This window comes from Manis pentadactyla, chromosome X (assembly GCF_030020395.1).
Source record: "Manis pentadactyla isolate mManPen7 chromosome X, mManPen7.hap1, whole genome shotgun sequence".
NCBI classification, from domain to species: Eukaryota; Metazoa; Chordata; class Mammalia; order Pholidota; family Manidae; genus Manis; species Manis pentadactyla.
Window position 1 is genome coordinate 105572998 of NC_080038.1, and position 26095 is coordinate 105599092.

Consider the following 26095-nt stretch of genomic DNA (forward strand, 5'->3'; position numbering starts at 1 on the left):
AAAAACAATCACACAGAAAAGCTAAGATTTCATGCTGTACAGAAGCAGCACACCTGGAATTCTAGCTATTCGTGATGGCTGACAACGCTGGCTTCTTTATCTCAACCACATTCCAAGGCCGGGAGTCCCAGAGGCTGGCAGCAACTGCTCAGTCACGTCTCAGCAACAAACCAAAAACAGTGTCCTCTCCTCTAACAGTGACATCTTTAAAAGAGAGGGAAATACCCAAATGTCATTGTGCCAGCTCGGTAGTATTTAGGACACCCCCGCTAACTCATGGTAATTGCTGCTCCTAATGGTATCTTCTGTATTCAATCAAGTGTATTTGTGTGCAGTATTCAAAGGCATTTGTATTGGTTCTGACATGGGATGGTATACTAGTCTCTAAGGCCTCTCTCTATTAGGTATTCAGTAGAACTAAAGGATTAAGACATTTTTGAAAGCAACATAAACAAATCTTTAGCTAGCTGCCTTAAAGACGTTCTCGTTTTGGGGAGGGAGGGGTTAATGATACTAGGCTTTGCTGTTATATCTTTTACTTATATGAAACAAACATGGGAAAACCAAAATGCAAATGCTTTCTGATGAGCAGAAAGGCTCCGTAAGAAGAGAAATACTCACTTCAACTAATATGAAACTAGAATTTAGTAGTGGCTACAAAGGACAAGATATTACAGAGTGGAAACTTATTTTGTTTTACAGTAGTAGCTCATAAGGGTTTGTGCTGTGTCTGCAAAGTAGAAAACTACTTGGTAGGAGGTGCAGACCAAACATGTCAAACACCAATACTTCATGTAGTCTCACTGCCCCTAAGCTTAGTGGAAACCTACAAATTTAAGTGTAGCAGAATGAGTAATGGCAACCACCTAAACATGAAACACCTGACACTGACAATGAACTGTATGGCTGAGTAACAAAAGGCTTGTTTGTGTCACAGGCTATATGCAGTGCAACGGAATAGGGGAAAATGGCACTGCAAACTCATAGTAAGCCGTTGCCTAAAATAAAACCCAATTTATACAAATCTTTGCATTTTTGGAAATACACTCATGTGTGTTTTTGCTGTCAAACTTTAGTGCAGAGAGTGAACTTCTGTGTGAATAGTTCCCCGGTTTCATACAGACATTGCAGTGGCAGTGATGGAAGAGTCATTTCTCATAATTTGACATTGATCGATTATCAGACATAATTGCAAGGTCAAATATTGCATTTCATTTGGTATATCTGTTCAAATTTTTCACTAGATCATATGAAATAAAGTACAAGAATGACCTTGCTCCTTTGCAACCTCCGGTAGGTAGGTGGCGGTGCGTTTTGATCCTTTTTCATTGATGAATTCTATTCTAATGCCATGTACACCCACCTGAAAGAAATTGGCAGTTTTATTAATACAGTCTTCTTCAGAGAAACAGAAAGAAAAAGTTATAATTTAACTTTCAAGAGAATGCAGTTCTTCCTTTCCCATTGTTTTCGGAAGGGCATATCGTTTTTCTCTTTCCAAAGCATTGACTGGGTTTGAAGGCCACTACGATGACTGTGGAGACTGAAAACACTGATTTACCTGTCCCAACATGTGCTGGGCTATGCTATTCTGTTTGGAACCGGAACAACTATTCTGGGGCTGTGTGTAGAACAAGACAGTCAATGGCAAGAATCCTGCCCCAACACCCAAACTGTGGTTCACGACAATAAGGAACTAGGTCGAGGGGACTGACTTGAAAGAAAGAGCAAAACAACTGTCCTGTGCAGTCACTACTTCAGATCAAGTTCCAAAATTTGGGGGCTGCTGACTCCCTTCCCAAACTGTTGGGTCTCTTTAAAACCTTGACTTATATGTAGATAAGCAAACACAGGTTTCTCAAAAATGTATTACAGCTTAAAGTGGGCCAGTGGCAAACCCTCATGGGACTCTGTCTTTTCCCCTCATATCTCACATAGAATAGTGTATAGAGCTAAAGATCATACGAAGTTCTTAACATCTTTGTAAACATTGGTAATAAAAATGAAATTTCAAGCATAACCAAGTCTATTTTGTTCTCCCAAATCTAAGGTTGCTTTAGATCAATCAGAGTGGAGTGTAGGGTAGCCCAAGGTACTGGAGGAAGAGGTAAGACCAGGTAAACAGTTTTACCCCAGGAAAGAGGTTTCTTTTCAGAGCAGGTGAGTCAAGTCATAGACCTTTACTCTTTCCATCTGTATGGATGTAAAGGTCTAGAGGAAGAATAGGGGTCCACGAAAACTTCTTTTGCTGCTTCTGCCCTTAGCCTGAAATTTTCCAGTTTTTCAGGGAATAGACCTCTGGAATATCCATTTTGTTCTTTCCTCAGGTCTTTACACATCCATCCATTAGAGTCTGTCAGATCTTCTGAGTAGTTTAGGTTCTTTTTTTTTTATTAAAGCCTATCTCTGTGGTTAGTTGTTCTATCTATTTAATATCAGTATCCTTATGAACCTCCTTCTGCTAAAAATGCAATCAGGGTAGCCATTTAAAAACTAACACAGTAAGACCTCCGATACCCTGTGGGAAATGACTGTGGACAGCTGAGAAGAAATATGAGTGCTTAGCTATCAGCATTTCCAGGATAAAATTCATCTACTCATCTCCCCAGTGCCTGACACAGTACTGAGACAATGACAGATTTGCAACAGTTTCTGTATACTGGCATTCTGATCTGTGACTTTGACATTTTTTCCTTCAACATATCAGATCCTTCATAATTTGTTTTTAAAAATATACTGTTTTTCATAAATATTGTTTTTCATAAATGATTTATGCTCCCATCATTCACTGAAGTGAATTTTGCATCTTCAACTCAATTTATGAAAAATCTGTCATGTGAAGATTGAAAAGAATTTTGGTGTTTATTAAGGTGTTTATTCAAAATTTTGTGAAGAAGAATGTTTCCTTATCTGCGAGATGAGAGCATTTGACTTAATTGGTGCTGTTTAACTGGTATGGGGTAGGGATGGGATCTGCAAAGTGTATCAGAATTTCAGGAAGTTTCAAGCTTTAGCAAGTATAGTTTGGAAAAAGAACAACTCTCCAGGTGATTTAAATTCTAGGTTAACTAGATAACCTTTAATAGTCAGTCTAGCTCTGACAAACTGTGGCTACGTGTTGGGAAAAAAAAAGTGATTAAGGTAAATCGGAGGTGATTTAGATGCATAAATCCTTTCTCTATAGGATCACATTATGTATTCTTCAACAAAAATCTCAGAGATTTTAAAGCCTAGTAATTTAACAATTTAAAGAGGTTAAGACCAACTTTATGGTGTGTGAATAACCTCTCAATAAAGCTTTTATACATGTGCACACGAACACACACACACACACACACACACACACACACACACACACACACACACACACACACACACAGTGGTTAAGACCAAACTGGAAAGACATATTGACCAGAATTAAAATTATTCATGAATAGGCTTGACTTATTTTTTATTTTGAAAAGGCCCCACCATCAAATTCGATATGAAAAAATTATCAAAATTTCCCCCTTTGAATTGGTGCCACACTTACAATTTTTAGTTCTTTTCTGTGTTCCTATGATTATGAACAATTGAAAGCCCCTGTAAATTGAACTGTAAGTGTAGTGATTTTAAAGGGAATCCTTTGTGAGAAATAACTTATTTCATAGGTCAAAAATATGCTTCACAAAGATATAAAGCCAAAACCAGAGTGACTCATTTTTTTCAACCAGTGGAATCAGGAAAATGGTAATAATGTTCTGAACAGAACAGAGCATAATAGCTTTTTGTCACCTGTTGAGCAAAAGCATTTGCCTTACTCTCAGAGCCACAGATGCCACCAAATAGTCATACTGTGCAATCAAAACAGGTGAGTGGAAAATAGCCTACTGTGGAGAATGACCAAATTTCTAGCCAGCCTTTGGAAATGACTGGCTTTGCAAATTAGATCATCTCCACTGAAATGAGTACCAAAACGAATTCCACATGGCTGGACGAAGGTGTCTGTCATAGCTGCATCTCCAAAGTGTAACCCTCATGTGTAAAAATCGAATCCTCTCTTAGATTAGAGAATCCTTCCGCCCAGCAGCATCCCAAGAGACAAAGGCTATAGTTGTAATTACCAGCTAGGTAAGGGATCAGCTCATCAGGGAACTGGGGTTCCCTGAAGCAAACTTGCTCTGAAGCTCTATGTCACTTACTTCCATGTCTAAGAATGGATAAGGAGGTAGCATATAGGAAAACTATGACACCAGACATACCCCGAGCTACCACTGCGCAAAGGACAGCCAGGTGGGCAAAAACTGGTAACCTGCAAATCTAGCCTTGTGGGGGTCTGTAGGTCATTTGCAAAATTATTAGGTCTGAGAAAAAAATGCTTTCAAGGTCCATCAACTGTGATAATATCCTTTTAATCAAGACTGTACTTTTGCTAAGCAAAGCTATAAATCAACTCAAATGGTAGTAAATTAAATGTAGGACTTATAGATAAGAGGATATGGAATTAAATAGAGCTGTATCTGTGTGTGCTGAGTAAGACCAGTTGAACAGATTTCTGCTTCACACCAAAAAGACAGCCATATTTATTCAGAACCATTCCACAGCAACTGATGTTTATTAATGCTATTATACAATCTTTTGTTTTTAACATTGCCCAGAATGATTAAATATCAAGATTAATGTTAAGACCCTAAAATACATCTTAATTATTCTGGAATTGATTATTCAGTTTGGGGATTATGCATGCAGGGGTGCACTTGGCCTCAGCTCTATCCTCTTTCCTCTCTTGTCCATTTCTCTTATTTGTTCATTTGTCTATCAGAGAGCGTGTGGGCACAGAGAGAAGAGATACACGCAAATTAATCTATTTTGCCACAGAGTAAAAGGTTTCATAGGAGAAGAGATTATAAATAATGTCTAAAATGAAGCTTCTAGACTATCTGCAGATTTCATTTATCCTTGTTATCTGGTCCCATGTTAAAAATGTGGCTTCATTTCAAACTATTATCTTCTAATGCAGTGACTCTCAATACAGGGGGATTAAAAAAAAGTGCCCTCTCTGCCCCCATTAGAATATGTGGTCTATATTATGCTCCTCACAATTGCATAGTCAAAGTTTGGCATACCCTAGTCTGTCTATAAGGCAAATGCTAGCCCTGTAATCCTCTAGTAGCACTGCAAAAGGGTCTCACTTTTACTTGTGAGTCTAATCAGCAAGCTAACAATCTGGATATGCTGAAACATGAAAAAGAGTCATCTGGCTAAAAGCATCAAGGAGTATAAAATGTGCTCTGGCTGAGTCGAGTAGGCTCCACACAAGCCTTGGACCATTTGGGTCCACAATTACCTCCACAGTCCTGAACCTCAAAGCTAAATCTGCCTCTGATCACATCCTGACCCATAAAATCAATTTACTTCCTCGGGTTCATCCTGTCTTAGCAAATGCTACAGTTCGTCCCAGTCTTCTCTATTTTCAGAATCAAACGCTGAGTTTCCCTGTGAACAGTATGGGCATAGCTCACTGCACTGATTCACAGGGGGTTCACCTGGAATGAAATAAAAAATATCAGAAGGTCAAAAAATCGAAAGTTGTTGGACATGTCTTTGTTGATAATATCATTTGGCAAAATATGGTTTGCAATTAACAAAGCAGCCAGTCACTGGACATTCACATAAGACTGACCTGCCAGGCTCAACATGCCAGTTCCATTGAATTGAATAAAAGGACTCTGTTCCTAATGAGAGGAGCTCATGATGTTCTGCACACCCCCTAACCTTTAGAGACTGGCATCACGGAGGACACACATGCTCACTCACAAAAGAGCCCATGGTACCACGGGCAGAAGCAAACACTTGCATTAGACAGCCCTGGGATCTGACCCAGAGCTTGCTGTTTCTTATATTTGTAGGAGGAAAAAGCCGTATCTGGTATTTCTCCTAAAAGCACAAAAATCACAAAGCAGCACGTTCCACTCTTTGACTCGTGGCCCCACAGTGCCTCTGCCTGCCCCCAGCTCAGCCTCCTGGACACAGTGATTCCTCCTTTTCCCAGTGAAAGAAAATTCAACATAAAACAGGAAAAGAATCCAAACTTGGGCCTAATCCAAGTTTATCCTCTTGAATAATTCTTACTTGGGCAAGAAAATTCAGATTTTAATCATAAAGGCTGAAGACAACTTGTACAGATCCTAATGAATCACTTCCCCCAATCCTGATACTACCAAAAAATAGCGTAGACTATGTATTGTCAAGATCTGCCCATCAAATTCTCAAAGTTGTGATTTTATATCACTTTTATCACCTTATTTACAACAAACACTTAACAAGCTCGTAATTAATACTTCAGAATCTGGCCAAGTAATAAATTTTAAAAAGCAACATAGCTGCAGTCCAGCTTTTTTTTTTAACTCAGTAATTTTTACATTTGTTAACCTTAACAATTATAAACATGGCTTTTTTTCCCGTTTATAAAAACAGTACACATGTATTATATTTAAAAAAAAAGCCCTTTAGAAAAGTATAAAGGAGAAAATACAGATGACCTATAATGCTAGTACTACTCAGAGACAACCCTTGCCTTGGTGACTTAAAAATAATCTCCTAAACCCCTGAGATGCCACCAAGGACTACATTGTTAGGCTGTTTTTATCCATTATCTAACCAGTTCTATAGCTGTCCTTGCTTGCAAATCTCTTTCAAGTTAGACTCTTAGAAGCAGAAGAAATACTAGAAAAATAAATCAAAAGGTAAGTGTTCGCAAAGCTATCATTTGGCCACAAGTAACCTTTTAATATATTCTACTATAAAAACTGCTTCATCATGCACCTCAACTGAAGTTATTTTTTTGTTGTTACTTTGTCAAAACCACGACAAAGGTCTCCTTGACCAAAATACATATGTCACTGTTCTCTAAAATCCCTGCAAATTAGTCACCTTTAGCTTTGAAATTAGTTCAGTCTCCATGGACCAATTCTTGGCTTTTGCAGAGCTTACCAAAGGACCAATTAGTGCCAATTTTGATTCATGTAGGAGACTTGGACATCTTGTCTATCAGGAACACAAGCCTGCCAATCTATTTCACAAAGGCAACTGAAAAACAATCTCATAGCATTTATTTTACCTAATAGCAGAAACACAGCTCTAAAATACCTGAACTAGCTAATAATCACCCCCATGAAGTTTTAAAGAATTAGTTAAGATTTTAAATAAAGCATGGCCAATGAAGAGGGGCTTTGAAAAGCTATGAAGCCTAACACATTTATGTATCATTTGCACTGAAAGGAAGTGTTCTTATTCTGAGGTGTGCAGAGAACAAGTGACAGCTCAGAGTGCAATTAAGGAAAAAAAAACCCAATTCTCTGTAATGATTAATTATAATAAGCATTTCTTAAAAACTGAACATCCTGAAACTTTCCAAGGAAAGTTCAAGCAACACAGATGACCTTTAAATAAAAAGTCTGCTTTACATCAAAAGTTAGAAAAATGCATTCCTACCTTTTTTTAAAGGGAATGAAGAAGGGAGTGAATTTACAGACAAGGAAACTAAAGTTACAAAATTTTCTTAAAATCTAGAGGTGTGAATTTGTTTGCTTTCAAAGGCTGGGGAAATAAATCCTCTCCTCACAAATGTACTCAATATGAAATAATGTTGTTTGCTTGGTTAAGAAACTAAGAAAAATATTATACAGGTTAGAACCGTATATTGAGTATCTGACTCAGTATTACTCAGTTTTACTCAGTCTACAAAAGAGATTTATCCCCAAAAGTTACGTATGGGTTGAATTTATGTAATTGAATGAGTCTTAAAGTCATGAGGCAGACAATAAAGAAACCCTTTAGTGAGTCCTTCTGCAAAGCAAAATTTCTGTTTGTCAAATGAATAATCACTCCTTAACATACTTGCTTAATATACATTTACACATATAATGTTGATTTACAATGGGATGATGCAGCAATAAAATAGAGGCATTTATGGTTTAGGGTATTTTTCTTCCTAAAGGAAATTCTTTTGTGAAAAAGAAATCTAAAATGTCTACTTTAAAACTTGGGCTATTTTTCACTTTGGGTGCCTACATTTAATTTGGCAATGGCCGTGTTAAAAGTTAGGAGCCTCTTATGACTTCTAAGTGGCTACTGTGATTCATTCTCCGGAAATAAAATGAAACAGGAGCCATTTTAAAAAGGGAAGTCACAGCATGACACTCTCTCAGCATCCAGAGGTACCTGAGGTATCATCTAGTCCAACTTTTCCAGCTTCCTGGTGAGGAAACGGAGATCCAGAAAGGTCGCCGAGTTGGGCAGTGGCAGTCAGGAAGAGAATCCGGGTCTCCTCCTTCCCCAGATTCAGCCCTCTACTTTATTAAATTCTGAGTACACACACACACACAGACACACACACAGGCAAAGTGTACAGGAAAGAGCAGACTCTAGTGAACTAGGGAAAGGGCTGGAAGAGTTAGTGGGCTTGAGGGAAGAAGCAGGAAAACGTCCCCCTGCCACCAAACAACACGCTGGGAGGAACGTGGCAAGCAACTGGAGGAGGCCTGAGAATGGACCACACAGCCCACTTCACCAAGAGTACCAATAGCTAATGAGGGTTTTTATGTATTAAATCATCTTTTAGAAGTTACTTTATTTTGTTCGGCCTGCTTCCACAATAGGCTTATGACACACTGAATCGTTGATTCATAGCAAATTCTTTCTAGATGGCCAGGAAGCATGAAACATTCCTTTCCCAATATGCACTTGAAAAAACATTTAAAGTAGAGCATCAGGACACAGACTAAATTATTGTAACGATAATGCAAAACATCTCAAGGTCCCTGAGAAAATACTGTTTAAAGCATTTTCCTAAATATATGGAGCTGTGTATTTTTTTTAAAAAGCGGGAATCTTAAGTTAGAAGGGAAGCAAAACAGTGCTTATCATAGTTGGGGAAAAATAACAGAGGGGCGGGTGGACAGAACATACACAACTAGAAGGCATTTTACTTGGTGACTCTGTGATCATGCTGACCATCTGCGCATGAATGGGAACTCTGTTTTCAGTGGTGCATTAAGAGGAGCTAGAAAAATGTAAACCTTTAGCGGGGAACGTAGAGTGAAAAGGAGAACATGAACTTCTAAAATACATGAGAGATAATGATGGTAGCCAATTTATTCATCTCATCTATTTACTCTCATGAAGGTTGTTACAAAAGTGCACTCTTATTAACTGCAGCTGAACACGTCAGAAATGGAGCTGTGCTCGCTCAAGAGGTGTGCTTTGGAGATTGCTTTTAAAGTGAAATGCAGTTCTCTGAGTACCAGGAGTACAACATCATGTACAATAACAGACGCTTTGGTTCTGTGGGGGCAGAGTAAGACTAAGGGCTTGGGGTCTAGCTCTCAAGTCCAGGGGCAGATTTTTGGCATCACACAAGAATCATGCTGGCCAGCCCCACGCAGCATGGGTTGATTCCATGTACATATTGGGTGCTGAAAAGGAACAGTCTGTCTTAGGACCACAATGTATTGCTTAAGTGAGAGCTGTATATACAGGTGAGATATCAGTGAGCCAGGGAACTAAATGTATCAAAAAATACCTCAGGGTTTGTGAAAATGTCATTAACCAGTTGAAATGTGATCTAATGGTCTACTTGAGAATACAGAAGACACTTCTTCCTCATGCCTTCAAAATGATCTTGTCTCTAAAGCACAGAAATAAGATGCCTGATTACAATGTAGAAAATATTTTCTGTCTGTCAGCAAATTGCTGTATATGCTCCTACAAGATCACTGGTAGTCTACTTGCTATACAAGTTCTTCTACAAACAAAAAGCTTATTCATTTATATCCTCCCGGAAAGAAGCAGCTACAAGATGACACACCTACAATCACCCCCTCAAGTCAAACTCCAGCTATGGTAATGTCTTTGGTTATATATCCTTTCAGACCTTTAAAAGGAAATATGGCTCTCAAATAGTGGAATTATACCAGTTTTAGGCTACATACCATTTTGGAGGACTCCAGCATGCTGCATGAGCCTTTTCTTTCCAAAGGACCATGTTTGTCAATCATCCTGTCATTCAAAATTAAGAGAATGCTGCCAACTGAAGAACACAATAAGTTTTTGTGTTCAAACACAAGGCAGAACACTTTGGGTTTCTCCCTAGGGGAGCAATTTTCCTCATTTAACAACCATTTTAGCCTTGCAGGTAGATATTTCAACTTATCAGTTAACGAATTTTCCCCCCCAAATCAATCACTCCTCATCCTTCTCACACCTACCAGGGCAGTAAGTAGACGGTGATGTAGGCAATGATCAGCAGTTCTCAGAACGGTGGCACCACTGCTCCAATTGTCTTTACAGCCTTTTGTGGATGGTTTTGTTGTTTTTAATGATTACCCACACTCCCTGAGAGGCTACCTATAGGCACTCATTTGAAATGTTACAGTTATGATTTTGAGGAAGTATCACGTATGGAAGTATTACTGAGCATCCTGTCGATTCAACATGGACTTGAAATTAATTACATCTACTTGTGAAACATTCATCAAACATTCCTCCCATTATTGAACAGAAGCATTCTAGCCTCTAAAACAAAGTCTGACACAAACCCTACTTTCTGACTAACTTCCATTATAAAACTAGAGAGATGTTACCAAAAGAGTTCCCAAACAGGCTGAGTTAAAAACTTGGGATGAAGAAGAGAGTAAGAGAGTAGCCAGCCCTCTGGCAGCTCACTAGTTCCCTGATCATTGCACAATTAGGTTACTATTACCACCGGTCATGTCCCTCATCCTCATGACCACAGTAATGTCTCTCTTGTTACCGAAGTTACCTACTTCTATGTTTTTGGGCTTCTAGACTTTGCCCTCATTCTGCTTTGATCTGAGCATTTTCATCCCTTTAATTAGGAATTCTACTGCTATAACTACTACTGTAACACCCTTCAGTAGTGGAGCCAACACTCAAGCTGTGTTTCCACCAGAAAAGCCCTATGTTTGAGGCTTCTGCTTATATAAAACATATTTAACAACAATCTTTGACATAAAAATTCTCTGGTAAAATTCTGTAATCATCTCCTGTTTCCTCCTCTGGCACAAACATATACAGCATTTTGCATTTCAGGTTAAAATTAGATACTTATGGTGAGTAGGATTATTTCATTCTTGGAAGAAAAGTTGTACCTATTTGACAGTGTGAAATTTCTCAAAATGAAATAAACGTATACTTTCATAACATAGACAGACTCCTCATAAAGGAAATTGACAATGTAAATAATTAACTTATATATAAGGAGAAACCATAAATAAAGACTTCCCCGTAACCCTCTTAATAGTGACTGTATATTCAATATGATCTCAGTTTCATAAACAAATGTGCGGATTCATTGGTAAAAAGACCCGGAAAAAGAAATGAAACAAATATTCCAAAATGTTAACAGCGGTTATCTCAGAATGGTGTGATTATGAGTGGCTTGCATTTCTTTCTTTATATTTTTTGAATTTTTAAAGTTTTCTTCAATAATATGCTATTATGGATAATAGGTTTAAAAATATATATATGCATATATGCTTTTTTATTGTGGTAATATACACATAAAATTTTAAAGTGTACCATTCAGTAGCTTCAAGTACATTCACAATGTTGTACAACCACCACTACTATCCAGTTCCAGAGCTTTTTCATCACCCCAAATAAAAACCCTGACTCCATTAAGCAATCACTTTCTATTCATTGCCTCCCCCCAACCCCTGACAACTACTAATGTGCCATCTACCTCTATGGATTTGCCCATTTGGGATACTTCACATAAAGAGAATCATACAGTATGTGGCATTTTGTGTCTAGCTGCTTTCACTTAGCATAATGTTTTCAAGGTTCATTCAGGTTGTAGCACAAATCAGTACTTCATTCTTTTTTATGGCCTAATATTATTCCATTGTATAGACAGACTACATTTTGTTTATCCATTTTACTGATAGACATTTGGATTGTTTCCATCTTTTGGCTATTGTGTACAAGTTTTTGTTTCGACATCTGTTTTCATTTATTTTGAGTATATATGTAGGACTGAAATTATATTGACATACACTTTTCTTTAAAAAATGCCTTTAATTCTACTTTGGCATTCTGTGTTTAAAGTAATAATGCTTTACCAGAATTATTAAGGATAACTCTTCTAACATCTTTCCCATAATAATACCATTCCATTTTCAATCACTGACTATGGTACTTTTTTATAGCCCAAATCACATTTTTGTACTTCAAAATGTAATTTTCACCCTTACTCCTTGGAAACAAATTTCTCTTATGCTAAATACTTTAAACTGTGAATTGAAAAGGACAGTCTTTTCCTCATAGTATAGCCATCTTAGCAATGTCTAATTCACTTTCAAATACTTACATATGTACAGAAATATATGTGTGTATGTTTTTTGTTACTTTAACAGGAAAGCATCACTAAATAGACATTGATATTTAAGCCTTAAGGAATGTCTTAACTACATAACACCAAGTAGAAGCAATATAGAATATTCTGGAAATTCAAATTGGGAGATGGTGACCAGAGAGGATAAATACACCTTGAAAATACACAGTACCAATTCTTCAGAACTTGACCCCCCACCTCTCAAGAGGAAGCTGATATATCTTATGGACATAAAAGCTCAATAATATGAAGGTTAACTGTAGCTGTAAACAGTGCTTGAAGTGGGTTAAAGATCTAATTAACAATGGTTGGATTCTCCCATTTTTCCTTTCCCCAAAACACATGCACATGTTTGTGCAATATACATTCATGTACATGCCACATATGCACATGTGCACACACGCATGTGCATGCACATGCACATGCACACACACGTACACACACCAGAAGCATACTTCTAACTCAGTGGCTTCAAGTAAGTGTAGAAGGGTTTTTGTAGCTTGATCACCTCCTACACCTCAGGCTTTTCCCCCTGTTATCACTGCCGCCCTCACCACAACACACACAGTGCCCTGCAATTCAGCAAGCAGAAGTAAAATTCTAGCTAGAGAAGAGGAAGCAGTAACCTTAGAATAGTAAAAGAACCATCCAAACTGTAACGTTTGTTAATAAGTGAGGGATATAATTGGGGTCATTTCAAAATAAAGTACTGGGGAATAGTTCTAGAATACTGGTAGACTTCTCCTTAAGGAAAATTCAAATAGGAAGAATAAGTTTATAGAAAACCATCAACTGGAAAATTTTAGTTCTGTAAAAGGTTTTACACATTTCAACTTTGCTAGGATCAACACTATCAATTAATTTTATTTTTCCTTCACAAAAATATCTTAACATACTTTCATACTGACAATGCTCCAAAAACCCTACCACAAAACCCAGAAGGAACTCTTTCATCCTACCCTCTGCAGGATTTTTAAAAGAGCTCTGGCACAACAACAATAATTTCTATCAAAGAGATTTTTTCAAATGAAGATTAAGAACTTTATAAATGTCTGATTCTTGTGTGGAAAAACTGAATGGCAGTGGAATACATTGTCTAAAGGCTCACAAGGAACCAGGGCAAAGCCAAATATGAAATTCAAGTTGAGTTAACTATCAAGACAGTTATCTGTCTACAGGGCAAAATATCTCAGTTACTACCGGGGGGAGGGGAGGGGTAGTCATTCTAAACAGGTGGTAGAATTAAAATATATCATGATGATACAGTCATGTCATTTATGAATGTGTGAGGGAGACTGCTGTGTGTACCACTGAATTCCCACTGTTTCTTTCTTACAGCACTTACTCCCTTGTGCTTTGTGTATCCTTCTTTTCTCTGCTATTAGACTCCAAGATGCTTTATGGTGGAGCCCACATCTTAGCCCTTTTGAATGTGTAACACAGTGCCTTGAATACAGTCAGCATTCAGTAATGTGGGAGTGTTGATGTGTAAAATTTCAACTATCACCTTCCAACCACCAAAGCAGATCATGGTGGGAACATCTGGACCTTCTGAAAGGCTCAAACCCACATACTAAAGAATAAAAATATGATCCATGTAGGCTACTCTGATCATGGCAATGCATGGAGATACTTGAGTTTATAATCTTATTTCTTAGTGTGTATAAGTGCATAGATTAAGGTTGCCAAGGATGAATTAACACGATTTAACTCTAGTGAACCAACACCCCGTCATTATCCACAGTCTGATTTCCCCAACTGGTATATTATTCTTACTCTTTTGCTCCTTGTTTCTGAGATATATCTTCTGACCACTGAACTGCTTGGTGGCAGTTACACCAGAGTGCATTGGAATGGAAACAAGAGGAGAAATAAATACCAGTCGGTCCTTCTCACTATTTATTAACAGCTTTTATGAGGTACTGTGGTAAAGTAATAATGAAGAGCAAATTCAGTTTGGGGATTAAAATAACACATGGCACTTTGCCTTTTAAAAAAACTCCTTCACTCCTATCTCGTTGATAAGCTGTGAGATTTATTTCTCCATGTGACTCTCCACCTCTATTACAATAAAGAATGGGCTGAAAGACTTATTTTCTGGGCCTGATTTTTAACATCTACTCATTTTTCTTTAAAAATTTTCTTGAGTCTTACCTCCCAGTCCAAATAATCACAGACATCTTCAAAGTTAGTGAGCAGAGACACTGAGCAGAACAGCCGAGGCAGCTCATCCCTTGTCATTGGGGGAAAACGGCTATCTTTAAGGGCACTGTTGAAAACGAAGCAAATATTAAAGCGATCAATAGACATGAGAGTTCCTAATCTCAAATGCAGATAATCATTGGAAAAGGTACGAGATTAAAAAAAAAATAAGTTAAGATGCCAAAGGCCCCAGTAATCTTCAAATGTATTCCAAGACCCCAAAGATTTTATTAGTCATTTTTTCCCTTCAATAGATTGTGTTTACGAGCCAATCCTGTGACCAATTCAATTGTAAGGGGTGAGTAATCAATTACATTTCCTGTATAGTCATTTCCTGGTGCTTCCCTGTTGTAGAATCTGAGAATGTTTAATTTTACTTTTGAGGAGAATATAAACAAGACTAGTGGAAATTTGTGGGAAGACTTCTGGATCTAGTGCTGGTGGAGAATACACACACACACACACATAAATATTCACATAAAAAAGTCCGTATTAGGTTGGTCACTTAACCATAGAACAGCACCCAAAGGATTCAAAGAAAGATCAAACTTTCATTTTCTTTAAGCAAAAGAAATGAAAGAAAATGAAAATAATCATGCAAATACCAAAAATGTAAGGATTGCAAGCCCCCTAGAAAGGAAAACTCAAGCTATGACTCAAAAATTGTGAAACTACAGGAAAATAAGGCTCATCTAGGAATAAAAGTATGATTGGGGACCATTAATCACATCAATGGATTTCTGAGCACATCAACTCTGATTGGACCCTGTAATCAAGGGAAGTATACCACAGTGCCAGATTATACAAAAACCCCATTGTAAAGGACAAAAATGTGGGAAGACCTCAATTATTCCTGCAATAGAATATACAGAAAACACACACACAAACACACACACGCACGCACTGTGTGTTCCTTGTACTTTTAAAAGAAACCATTTCCTGGTCCAGAAAAACAAACACACCCCTGATTGCATACTGTATTAATAATGCCACCACTGGCATTTGTGCCATCAATCTTCAAATGTCCTATAGAGCACAGGCTTAGAAAATGTTTTCACTGATTAATCCTTAGAGGTTACAAACTCACAGCCTACAAACTGCTTGGGTCATAATAAAGTTCTGTGGCCTTTGGATATAATTCCTTTTTCAGTGACTTCCTCATTGATGGATTTTCTTTCTTTCATTCTTACATCCCTTCCTTTGCCTTCTGAAACTTAGGCACTGTACTGTACAAATACACCCCTACATTTGTGAGTATTTTCATGCATTTTGGTGCTTGCTCTATCCTGCGTACAAAGGAAAATGCTTATAGAAAGGTACAGAGATGGTCCACATAAAGTATAAATGGTTTTTCCCTTTCAAGGAGTTGAGATGATTCAAAAAAATCAGGAAATCTGCTATAACTAATGCTCTGAGAACAGCATTTCACTACTCTGTAATTCCACAACATAAATTTCCTAGGTTTGTCCTCTTTTATTTTCCTCCCGGCAAATAAAGTTTTAAAAAATATTTTCAAGATTCTCATTCAAAACCAAGATTAAAGATATATATGTGTCTATATAACCCCCACCCTTGATACACACACATATGGAACAGAAGTTGTAAAACAGACTAGAAGAATCCCATGCATACCAACCAAAAGGCCAATCACACTTTCAGTTTTCCTGTTAAAGAGAAACAAAAAAACGAGGGAGAAAAGTCTTATTATACCTTAGAATAATATAAAATATAATCTGTTAGGGTTATAGTCTTTTTTTATTGTGAAATGTATAACATAAAATTTGCTCTTTTAACCATTTTTAAGCATACAGTTCTGTAGGATTAAGTACGTTCACGTTGTTGTGCAACTATCCCGACCATCCATCTCCAGAACTTACTCATCTTCTCCAACTGAAACACAGCACCCATTAAACACCAGCTCCCCCATTCTCCCTCCGCTGAACCCCTGGCAACAATGTAATTTAAACACACTTGTAATTTCAAGGAATTACAGCAATATAGCTGCTAATGTTTCTGTCATATAACAACTTTATTGAGATACAATTCACATACCATAAAATTCACCCTTTTAATGTATACAACTCTGGTTTTTAGTATATTCGCAAGGTGTATAACCATCACCACCATCTATTTCTAAAACATTTCATCACACCAGAAAGAAACCTCCTACCCCTTAGCAGTCAGACCCCATTCTCCCCTCCCCTTAGATACTGGATATCATAAATCTACTACTGATTTATGTCTCTACGGATTTGCCTATTCTGGACATTGCATGTAAGTGGAATTATACAATATGTGGCTTTTTGTGTCTGGCTTCTTTCACTTAGCATTTTTTTGCGGTTTCATCTATGTTGTAGCATGTATCACTACTTCATTCCTTTCAATTGCTTAATAATATTCAACTGTATGGACATATCACATTTTGTTATCCACTTATCCGTTGATGGACATTTGGGTTCTTTTCACTTTTTGGCCACTAGGAATAATGCTGCTGTGAACATTCATGTATGAGTTTTTGTGTAGACATATGTTTTCATTTCTCTTGGGTAGATACCTAGGAGTGGAATGGCTGCATCATATGGTAATTCATGTTTAACTGTTTGAGGAACCAACAAACTGTTCCCCACAGTTGCTGTACCATTCCACATTCCCATCAGCAATGTATGATGGTTCTAATTTCCCCACATCCTTGTCAACACTTGCTACTGTCTGCCTTTGTAATTATAATGCTAGGCCTCCTTTAATGAGGCATTTTTTTTTGTATCTAGCTCTAGCCTTTACATTAAAACATACATGCTAAAGTTGCCATACAATTTCTCAGCACTTTGAGGCAAGTTACTTTATTTTTTATTTCCCGGCAAACAAACAAAAGGTAAATTTTCACTTAGTGCAATTCAGCTATTACAAATGAAAGAAATTTTCAAGTACCTCCTAAAATGTAACTGAGGATAAGGCTAGTAAGTTCTCCTCATAATATGGAGCCTTGTTGCTCATAATATGGAGCTCATTCTGGGCTTTAAAAAAATAATGTTTAGAACAAGTAAGCAGGAGAATACTAGCAAGGCTAAAAAGAGAAACTAACAGTCATGCCTCACTGTACCCACACTCACAGGTATTAACTTCAAAACTCTGAAATGGTAAAGGTACATTAGTTCATGATGGAAACAGTCTGAGTTTACAGTTTACAGAAACACTAACTCAAATAAGACTTTTATTTGTTGCATTTTTCTTCAACTCTTAAGTAACTTTTCAGTAAATTAATGAGCATAGAAAAAACTACAAAAGGTAGGAAGCCATAAGTATCGCTAAATGCAAATCCCTAGGGAAAAGAACCAGCAATGAAAGCCTAGTAAGGATTTGAGGGATTATAAAAAAGATGAAAAATGCAGCTGGAGACTGACCTCAGAGCTGCTAGGCTAGTGTGGATAGCTGATAAATGAGAGGATTCAACTTCCCTCAGCCCCACTCTCTTTAGTTCATAGAACATGCAGCGTGGAAGCTGAGCCTTCAGAGAGAGTAGATATGCCATCCAGAGTTTGGCCGTGACTTGCTCCAAGTGACCCAGCTAGTTCATGACACAGGTGGGGATACAACCCAGATGCCCTGACTCAAGTCCAAAATTCTTTCTAGTATCCACACTTTAGTTGCCGCCTTTGAATGGATTCTTTTTAAACTTCAAAATTAAATGCTTGCCTTACTTGGCAATTCTGATCTCATACCTGCAGTGCCTCTGCCTAAAGAAGATAAATAATAGTTTAAAGCATTCATTAGTAGCCAAAGGGTAAGTAGAGCAAGACTTCCTGTCTACTAGAGATCTGTAGAAGCAAAAAGGATTTTAAAATATTAATATTGTCCATGGAAAGCATTTTATACCAGAGTAGTGTCCCAACTGAAATTGTAGGCAGTCTAAGAAACTGACAAACAAGAAGATCTTGTAGTAAATTTGTATGAAGTTCTCTTTGCTACAGTAGGAGGCCATTTTCTAATGGTTAAATATTGCTAAGGAAAAAAAACCCACTTATGTACAAAACCAGCTGGCTGCTCCATCACCCATCTGATGGATGGGTAAGGTTTAAACAACAGTTTAATTCACATACCAAATTCAAATATATTCAGTTCAAATTGGCACCTTCCCAAGAATATATTTTACCTAATTGAGAAGCAGCATTAACATCTGTCAAAGTTAATATCTAGTGTTAAATAGCACTTTAATGAAAATGAACATTAAAAAAAAAGGAATTAAGAGTTTCTCCATCAAAGAATCAAAGGGTTTATGTCAGTGCCTGGAAACTATGAGGGAGGAAAAAAAGAACAGCTGAAAAGAGACAAAACCTTAGACATTACAAGGTTTATCATCAACAGTATGGCATGGAAACGAAATGACTGAAGTGCTTTAGCTAGCTAACCATTCACTCATTCATTCTTTCACTTTCTAAAACATCGGTTACCTTAATCAGTTAACTAGCGGAAAGTTACCCAAATTGAGATGGGCTTCATATTACAGCAATCTTTGTTTTTTTAGGACAAGGAAGTAATTAAAACCAAAATTAAAAATCCCTGTTTGGATAAGTGAAGGAAAGCAAATCAGGAATACATCAGTCTTTTTAAAAAACTTTTTTCATGAGGGGTTTCAGTAATCTGGAAATACTGCTGTTCCTCATCAGAGCTTCTGGAACAGAATGTACACGTGGCATGTATGAACTCTGGAAACAGAATACTAGAATTCGAAATCCGAAACCCGAAAAATGATCCATACGCTCCAATTCACATTAAATATCAATTTCAGCTTCCCATTATTAAAAAATATGTGTATATAATATATGCACATATACATAAAATAGGATGCCAAAAGGAAGTGACTATTCACCAAACTTAAGGGTAGGGAGGTTACAGAGGGAGGAAGGGAACCTTATTTTACTGAGGGCCATGACCCAAAAGGAAATTTTCAACTGTAAGCCATAGTTAAAGTGGTACTTAATTGGGACATGTTTTTTTCCCTTTAGAGTAATAAATGCAACATACTTGCTGCTCAGTGAACATTAACATTAAAATTTATTAGTTTTAATATATATTTAAAATGTGATATGGTAGGTAATTAGTAGGGAATGGAGGAAAGGACCAAGGCATGGAAGAAAAGGAAGAGAAAGTTGAAAGGAAGGAAAGAAAAAGAAAAAGAGAATGTATACAAAGTAATAAAGATGGAGAAGAAGAAGAAAACAAGAAGCAGGGAAAGGAAGTGGGAGGCAAAATAAGTAAAAAAAAAAAAGACACACACAAAGGGACAAAGAGAGCAAGAAAGAAAGAGAAGAAGGATTAGAGGAAGAGGGAAATGAAGTGCAATAGATCTTGTAGGTTTTCATATATATTATTTGGCTTGTATCATACACGATTCACTTAAACTTTAAAGCATGATCACTTACTGCCCTCTGATTAGCTTAAAGTACTTGAATTCCTCTAATCTTGAATTCTTAAAAGCCTCCATTCTCTGATAACCACAGCTGCCCTCTAGGAGGGAGAGATACTCTGTGCACTGCATGCTGTGATGATGACCAGAGCAGTATCATCAAGAATCTGCCTCCGAGCCACTAGTTCCTCACCACTAAGGTAGGAGAGTAGGTTGTGAATTTGATTTAGTGGATCAGAACTACAACTGGAAAATACTTTCAGATACATAAAGAAACCAGTGGCTAAATGTTTACTGTATATGACAGGTATTCCTCATTTCCTTCCATATAATGTTCACATAATGCTCTCCCTGCAGAGTTGTTGGATTTACTGCATTCCATTTTTAGAAATGAACTATTAGAAACAGTTTTGGCTTAGTTATTTTTCTGATGGAAATCTTTTAAAATATATTCTACTGGAGTATAATGAACATACTTAATTTTATGTCTTAGGTTCATCTTTCTTTATTGAGGTATAATTGATATACAATAGGATATTAGTTTCAAGTATACAACATAGTGATTTGACATTTGTATACATTGTGAAATGATCACCATGATAAGTCTGGTTACCATCTGTCACAATACAAATACATTATTATTGACTATATTCCCCATGCTGTACATTATATCCTCATGATTATTTTATAACTGGAAGTTTACACTTCTTGATCCCCTTCAACCATTTGTACCTCCTGCCCCAACTCTCCTCTCCTCTGGCAACCATCAATCTATTCTCTGTTATCTATGAGTTTGGGTTTTGTTTTTCAGATTCCACACATAAAATGAAATCATAGGGTATTTGTCTTTGTCTGTCTTATTTCATTTCATTCAAGTGCAAAATTTCATCCCTTTTTTATGGCCGAGTAGTATTCCATTATATATATATCTGTGTCCGTGTGTATGTGTATGTATATATACATACACATACATACACTCACACACACACACCACATCTTCTTTATCCATTGATCCATTGATGGACACAGGTTGTTTCTCTATCTTGGCTATTGTAAATAATGCTGCAATGAACACAGGGGTGCATATATCTTTTCAAATTTGTGTTTTCGTTTTCTTTAGATACATACCCAGTAGGGGAATGGCTGGATTATACGGTAGTTCTATTTTTAATTTTTTGAGGAACTTCCATACTGTTTTCCATAGTGGCTGCACCAATTTACATAACTAGCAAAAGTGTGTGAGGGCTCCCTTTTGTCCACATCCTCATCAAGACTGGTTCTTTCTTGTCTTTTCGATAATAGCCATTCTGACAGGTGTGAGGTGCTATCTCATTCTGGTTTTTTATTTGTTTTTTTTTTTGGTACCATTAATCTATAATTACATGAGGAAAATTATGTTTATTAGACTCCCCACTTCACCAAGTCCCCCCACATACCCCATTAGTCACTGTCCATCAGCATAGTGAGATGCTGTAAAATCACTACTTGTCTTCTCTGTGTTGCACAGCCCTCCCCGTGCACCCCCCAACCACATTATACATGCTAATCATACGGCCCCCTTTCTTCCCCCCCTTCTCCCTCCCTTTCCACCCATCTTCCCCGGTCCCCTTACCTTTGGTAACTGTTAGTCCTTTCTTGGGTTCTGTGATTCTGCTGCTGTTTTGTTCCTTCAGTTTTTCCTTTGTTCTTATACTCCACAGATGAGTGAAATAATTTGGTACTTGTCTTTCTCCACCTGGCTTATGTCACTGAGCACAATACCCTCTAGCTCCATCCACGTTGTCGCAAATGGTAGGATTTGTTTTCTTCTTATGGCTGAATAATATGCCATTGTGTACCACATCTTCTTTATCCATTCATCTCCTGATGGACACTTAGGTTGCTTCCATTTCTTGGCTAGTGTAAATAGTGCTGTGATAAACATAGGGGTGCATCTGTCTTTTTCAAATTGGGCTGCTGCATTCTTAGGGTAAATTCCTAGAAGTGGGATTCCTGAGTCAAATGGTATTTCTATTTTGAGCTTTTGGAGGAACCTCCACACTGCTTTCCACAATGGTTGAACTCATTTACATTCCCACTTGCAGTGTAGGAGGGTTCCCCTTTCTCCACAAACTCGCCAACATTTGTTGCTGTTTGTCTTTTGGATGGTGGTGATCCTTACTGGTGTGAGGTGATACCTCATTGTGGTTTTAATTTGCATTTCTCTGATGACTAGCAATGTGGAGCATCTTTTCATGTGTCTGTTGGTGATCTGAATTTGTTCTTTGGTGAACTGTTCAGCTCCTCTGCCCATTTTTTAATTGGATTCTTCACTTTTTGTTTGTTGAGGTGCGTGAGCTGTTTATATATTTTGGATGTCAACCCTTTATCAGATCTGTCATTTATGAATATATTCTCCCATACTGTAGGGTACCTTTTTGTTCCATTGATGGTGTCCTTTGCTGTACAGAAGCTTTTCAGCTTGATACAGTCACACTTATTCATTTTTGCTTTTGTTACCCTTGCCTGGGCAGATATGTTCATGAAGAAGTCACTCATGTTTATGTCCAAGAGATTTTTGCCTATGTTTTTTTCTAAGAGTTTTATGGTTTCATGGCTTACATTCAGGTCTTTGATCCATTTCGAATTTACTTTTGGGTATGGGATTAGACAATGATCCAGTTTCATTCTCTTACATGTAGCTGTCCAGTTTTGCCAACACCAGCTGTTGAAGAGGCTGTCATTTCCCCATTGTATGTCCATGGCTCCTTTGTCATATATTAATTGACCATATATGTTTGGGTTAATGTTTGGAGACTCTATTCTGTTCCACTCGTCTGTGGCTCTGTTCTTGTGCCAGTACCAAATTGTTTTGATTACTGTGGCTTGGTAGTAGAGCTTGAAGTTGGGGAGCGAGATCCCTCCCACTTTATTCTTCCTTCTCAGGATTGCTTTGGCTATTCAGGGTCTTTGGTGGTTCCATATGAATTTTAGAACTATTTGTTCCGGTTTGTTGAAGAATGCTGTTGGTAATTTGATAGGTATTGCATTAAATCTGTAGCTTGCTTTGGGCAGGATGGCCATTTTGACAATATTAATTCATCCTAGCCAAGAGCATGGGATGAGTTTCCATTCGTTAGTGTCCTCTTTAATTTCTCTTAAGAGTGTCTTATAGTTTTCAGGGTTTAGGTCTTTCACTTCCTTGATTAGGTTTATTCCTAGGTATTTTATTCTTTTTGATGCAATTGTGAATGGAACTGTTTTCCTGGTTTCTCCTTCTATTAGTTCATTGTTAGTGCATAGGAAAGCCTCAGATTTCTGTGTATTAATTTTGTATCCTTCAAGTTTGCTGTATTCCGATATCAGTTCTAGTCATTTTGGGATGGAGTCTTTAGGGTTTTTTATGTACAATATCATGTCATCTGCAAACAATGACAGTTTAACTTCTTCCTTACTAGGCTGGATGGCTTCTATTTCTCTGTGTTGTCTGATTGCCATGGCTAGGAACTCCAGTACTATGTTGAATAAAAGGAGGGAGAGTGAGCATCCTTGCCTTGTTCCCAATCTTAAAGGAAAAGCTTTCAGCTTCTTGCTGTTAAGTATGATGTTGGCTGTGGGTTTGTCGCAAATGGTCTTTATTATGTTGAGGTACTTGCCCTCTATACCCATTTTGCTGAGAGTTTTTATCGTGAATGGATGTTGAGTTTTGTCTAATGCTTTTTCAGCATCTATGGAGATGATCATGTGATTTTTGTCCTTTTTTTTGTTGATGTGGTGGATGATGTTGATGGATTTTTGAATGTTGTACCATCCTTGCATCCCTGAGATGAATCCCACTTGATCATGGTGTATGATCTTCTTGATGTATTTTTGAATTTGGTTTGCTAATATTTTGTTGAGTATTTTTGCATCTATGTTCATGAGGGATATTGGTCTGTAATTTTCTTTTTTTGTGGTATCTTTGCCTGGTTTTGTTATTAGAGTGATGCTAGCCTCACAGAATGAGTTTGGAAGTATTCCCTCTTCTATTTTTTGGAAAACTTTAAGGAGAATGGGTATTATATTTTCTCTATATGTCTGATAAAATTCAGCGGTGAATCCAACTGGTCCAGTGGTTTTGTTTTTGGGTAGTTTTTTGATACTGATTCAATTTCTTTGCTGGTAATTGGTCTGTTTATATTTTCTGTTTCTTCCTTGGGCAGTCTTGGGTTTTATTTTTCTAAGAAGTTGTCCACTTCCTCTAGATTTTCCAGCTTGTTAGCATATAGATTTTCATAGTATTCTCTAATAATTGTTTGTATTTTTGTGGGGTCCATCGTGATTTTTCTTTCTCATTTCTGATTCTATTGATCTGTGTAGATTTTCTTTTTCTCTTAGTAAGTGTGGCTAGGGGCTTATCTATTTTGTTTATTTTTTCAAAGAACCAGCTCTTGGTTTCATTGATTTTTTCTATTGTTTTATTCTTCTCAATTTTATTTATTTCTTCTTTGATCTTTATTATGTCCCTCCTTCTGCTGACTTTGGGCCTCATATGTTCTCCTTTTTCCAGTTTCAATAATTGTGACTTTAGACTATTCATTTGGGATTGTTCTTCCTTCTTTAAATAGGCCTGGATTGGTATATACTTTCCTCTTAGAACTGCCTTCTTTGCATCCCACAGAAGTTGGGGCTTTATGCTGTCGTTGTCATTTGTCTCCATATATTGCTGGATCTCCATTTTAATTTGGTCATTGATCCATTGATTATTTAGAAGCATGTTGTTAAGCCTCTATGTGTTTGTGAGCCCTTTTGTTTTCTTTGTACAATTTATTTCTAGTTTTATGCCTTTGTGGTCTGAGAAGTTGGTTGGTAGAATTTCAATCTTTTTGAATTTACTGAGGCTGTTTTAGTGGCCCAGTATGTGGTCTATTCTGGAAAGTGGTCCATGTACACTTGAAAAGAATGTGTATCTTGCTGCTTTTGGGTGTAGTGTTCTGTAGATGTCTGTTAGGTCCATCTGTTCTAGTGTGTTTTTCAGTGCCTCTGTGTCCTTACTTATTTTCTGTCTGGTGGATCTGTCCTTTGGAGTGAGTGGTCTGTTGAAGTCTCCTAGAATGAATGCATTGCATTCTATTTCCTCCTTTAATTCTGTTAGTATTTGTTTCACATATGTTGGTGCTCCTGTATTGGGTGCATATATATTTATAATGATTATATCCTCTTGTTGAACTGACCCCTTTATCATTGTGTAATGTCCTTCTTTATCTCATTACTTTTTTTGTTTTGAAGTCTATTTTGTCTGATACAAGTACTGCAACACCTGCTTTTTTCTGCCTATTATTTGCATGAAATATTTTTTTCCATCCCTTGACTTTTAGTCTGTGTATGTCTTTGGGTTTGAGGTGAGTCTCTTATAAGCAGCATATATATGGGTTTTGCTTTTTTATCCATTCTGTTACTCTGTGTCTTTTGATTGGTGTACTCAGTTCATTTACATTTAGGGTGATAAGTGAAAGATATGTACTTATTGCCATTGCAGGCTTTAGATTCGTGGTTACCAAAGGCTCAAGGGTATCTTCTTTACTATCTAGCCATCTAACTTAACTTTCTTATTAAGCTATTATAAACACAGTCTGATGATTCTTTACTTCTCTCCCTTCTTATTCCTCCTCCTCCATTCTTTATATGTTAGGTGTTTAATTCTGTACTCTTTTGTGTTTACTTTGACTGCTTTGGTGAGTAGTCAATTTTATTTTTTGCCTTTAGTTAGTATTTGGTTGGTCTGCTTTCTTTGTTATGATTTTATTTTCTCTGGTGACATCTATTTAGCCTTAGGAGTGCTTCAATCTAGAGCAGTCCCTTTAAAATATCCTGTAGAGGTGGTTTGCGGGAGGCAAATTCCCTCAATTTTTTTTTGTCTGGGAATTGTTTAATCCCTCCTTCATATTTAAATGATAATCGTGCTGGATACAGTATTCTTGGTTCAAGGCCCTTCTGTTTCATTGCATTAAATATATCATGCCATTCTCTTCTGGCCTGTAAGGTTTCTGTTGAGAAGTCTGATGATAGCCTGATGGGTTTTCCTTTGTAGGTGACCTTTTTTCTCTCTCTGGTTGCCTTTAATATTCTGTCCTTGT

General features: G+C 37.2%; 2 protein-coding genes across 4 annotated transcripts in view; one reads left to right on the plus strand and one right to left on the minus strand.

The window, feature by feature from the left end:
• TMEM164 (transmembrane protein 164) overlaps window positions 1–26095 on the plus strand; it is a 314697-nt gene that overhangs the window by 223603 nt on the left and 64999 nt on the right. The window lies entirely within an intron of this gene.
• The window catches only part of AMMECR1 (AMMECR nuclear protein 1), a 132883-nt gene that overhangs the window by 7018 nt on the left and 99770 nt on the right, over window positions 1–26095 (minus strand). The window contains exons 3-5 of one of the 2 annotated variants that reach the window (XR_008995166.1): window positions 14549–14663; window positions 1273–1363; window positions 54–204 (exon numbers count right to left, since the gene is read on the minus strand). Coding sequence is in view for 1 of the 2 variants with exons in the window: in XM_036912655.2 (XP_036768550.1) it covers window positions 1273–1363; window positions 14549–14663 (206 nt within the window). In the remaining variant the exon portion in view is untranslated. The remainder of the gene's footprint in view (window positions 1–53; window positions 205–1272; window positions 1364–14548; window positions 14664–26095) is intronic. The other variant, XM_036912655.2, reaches the window with a different exon arrangement.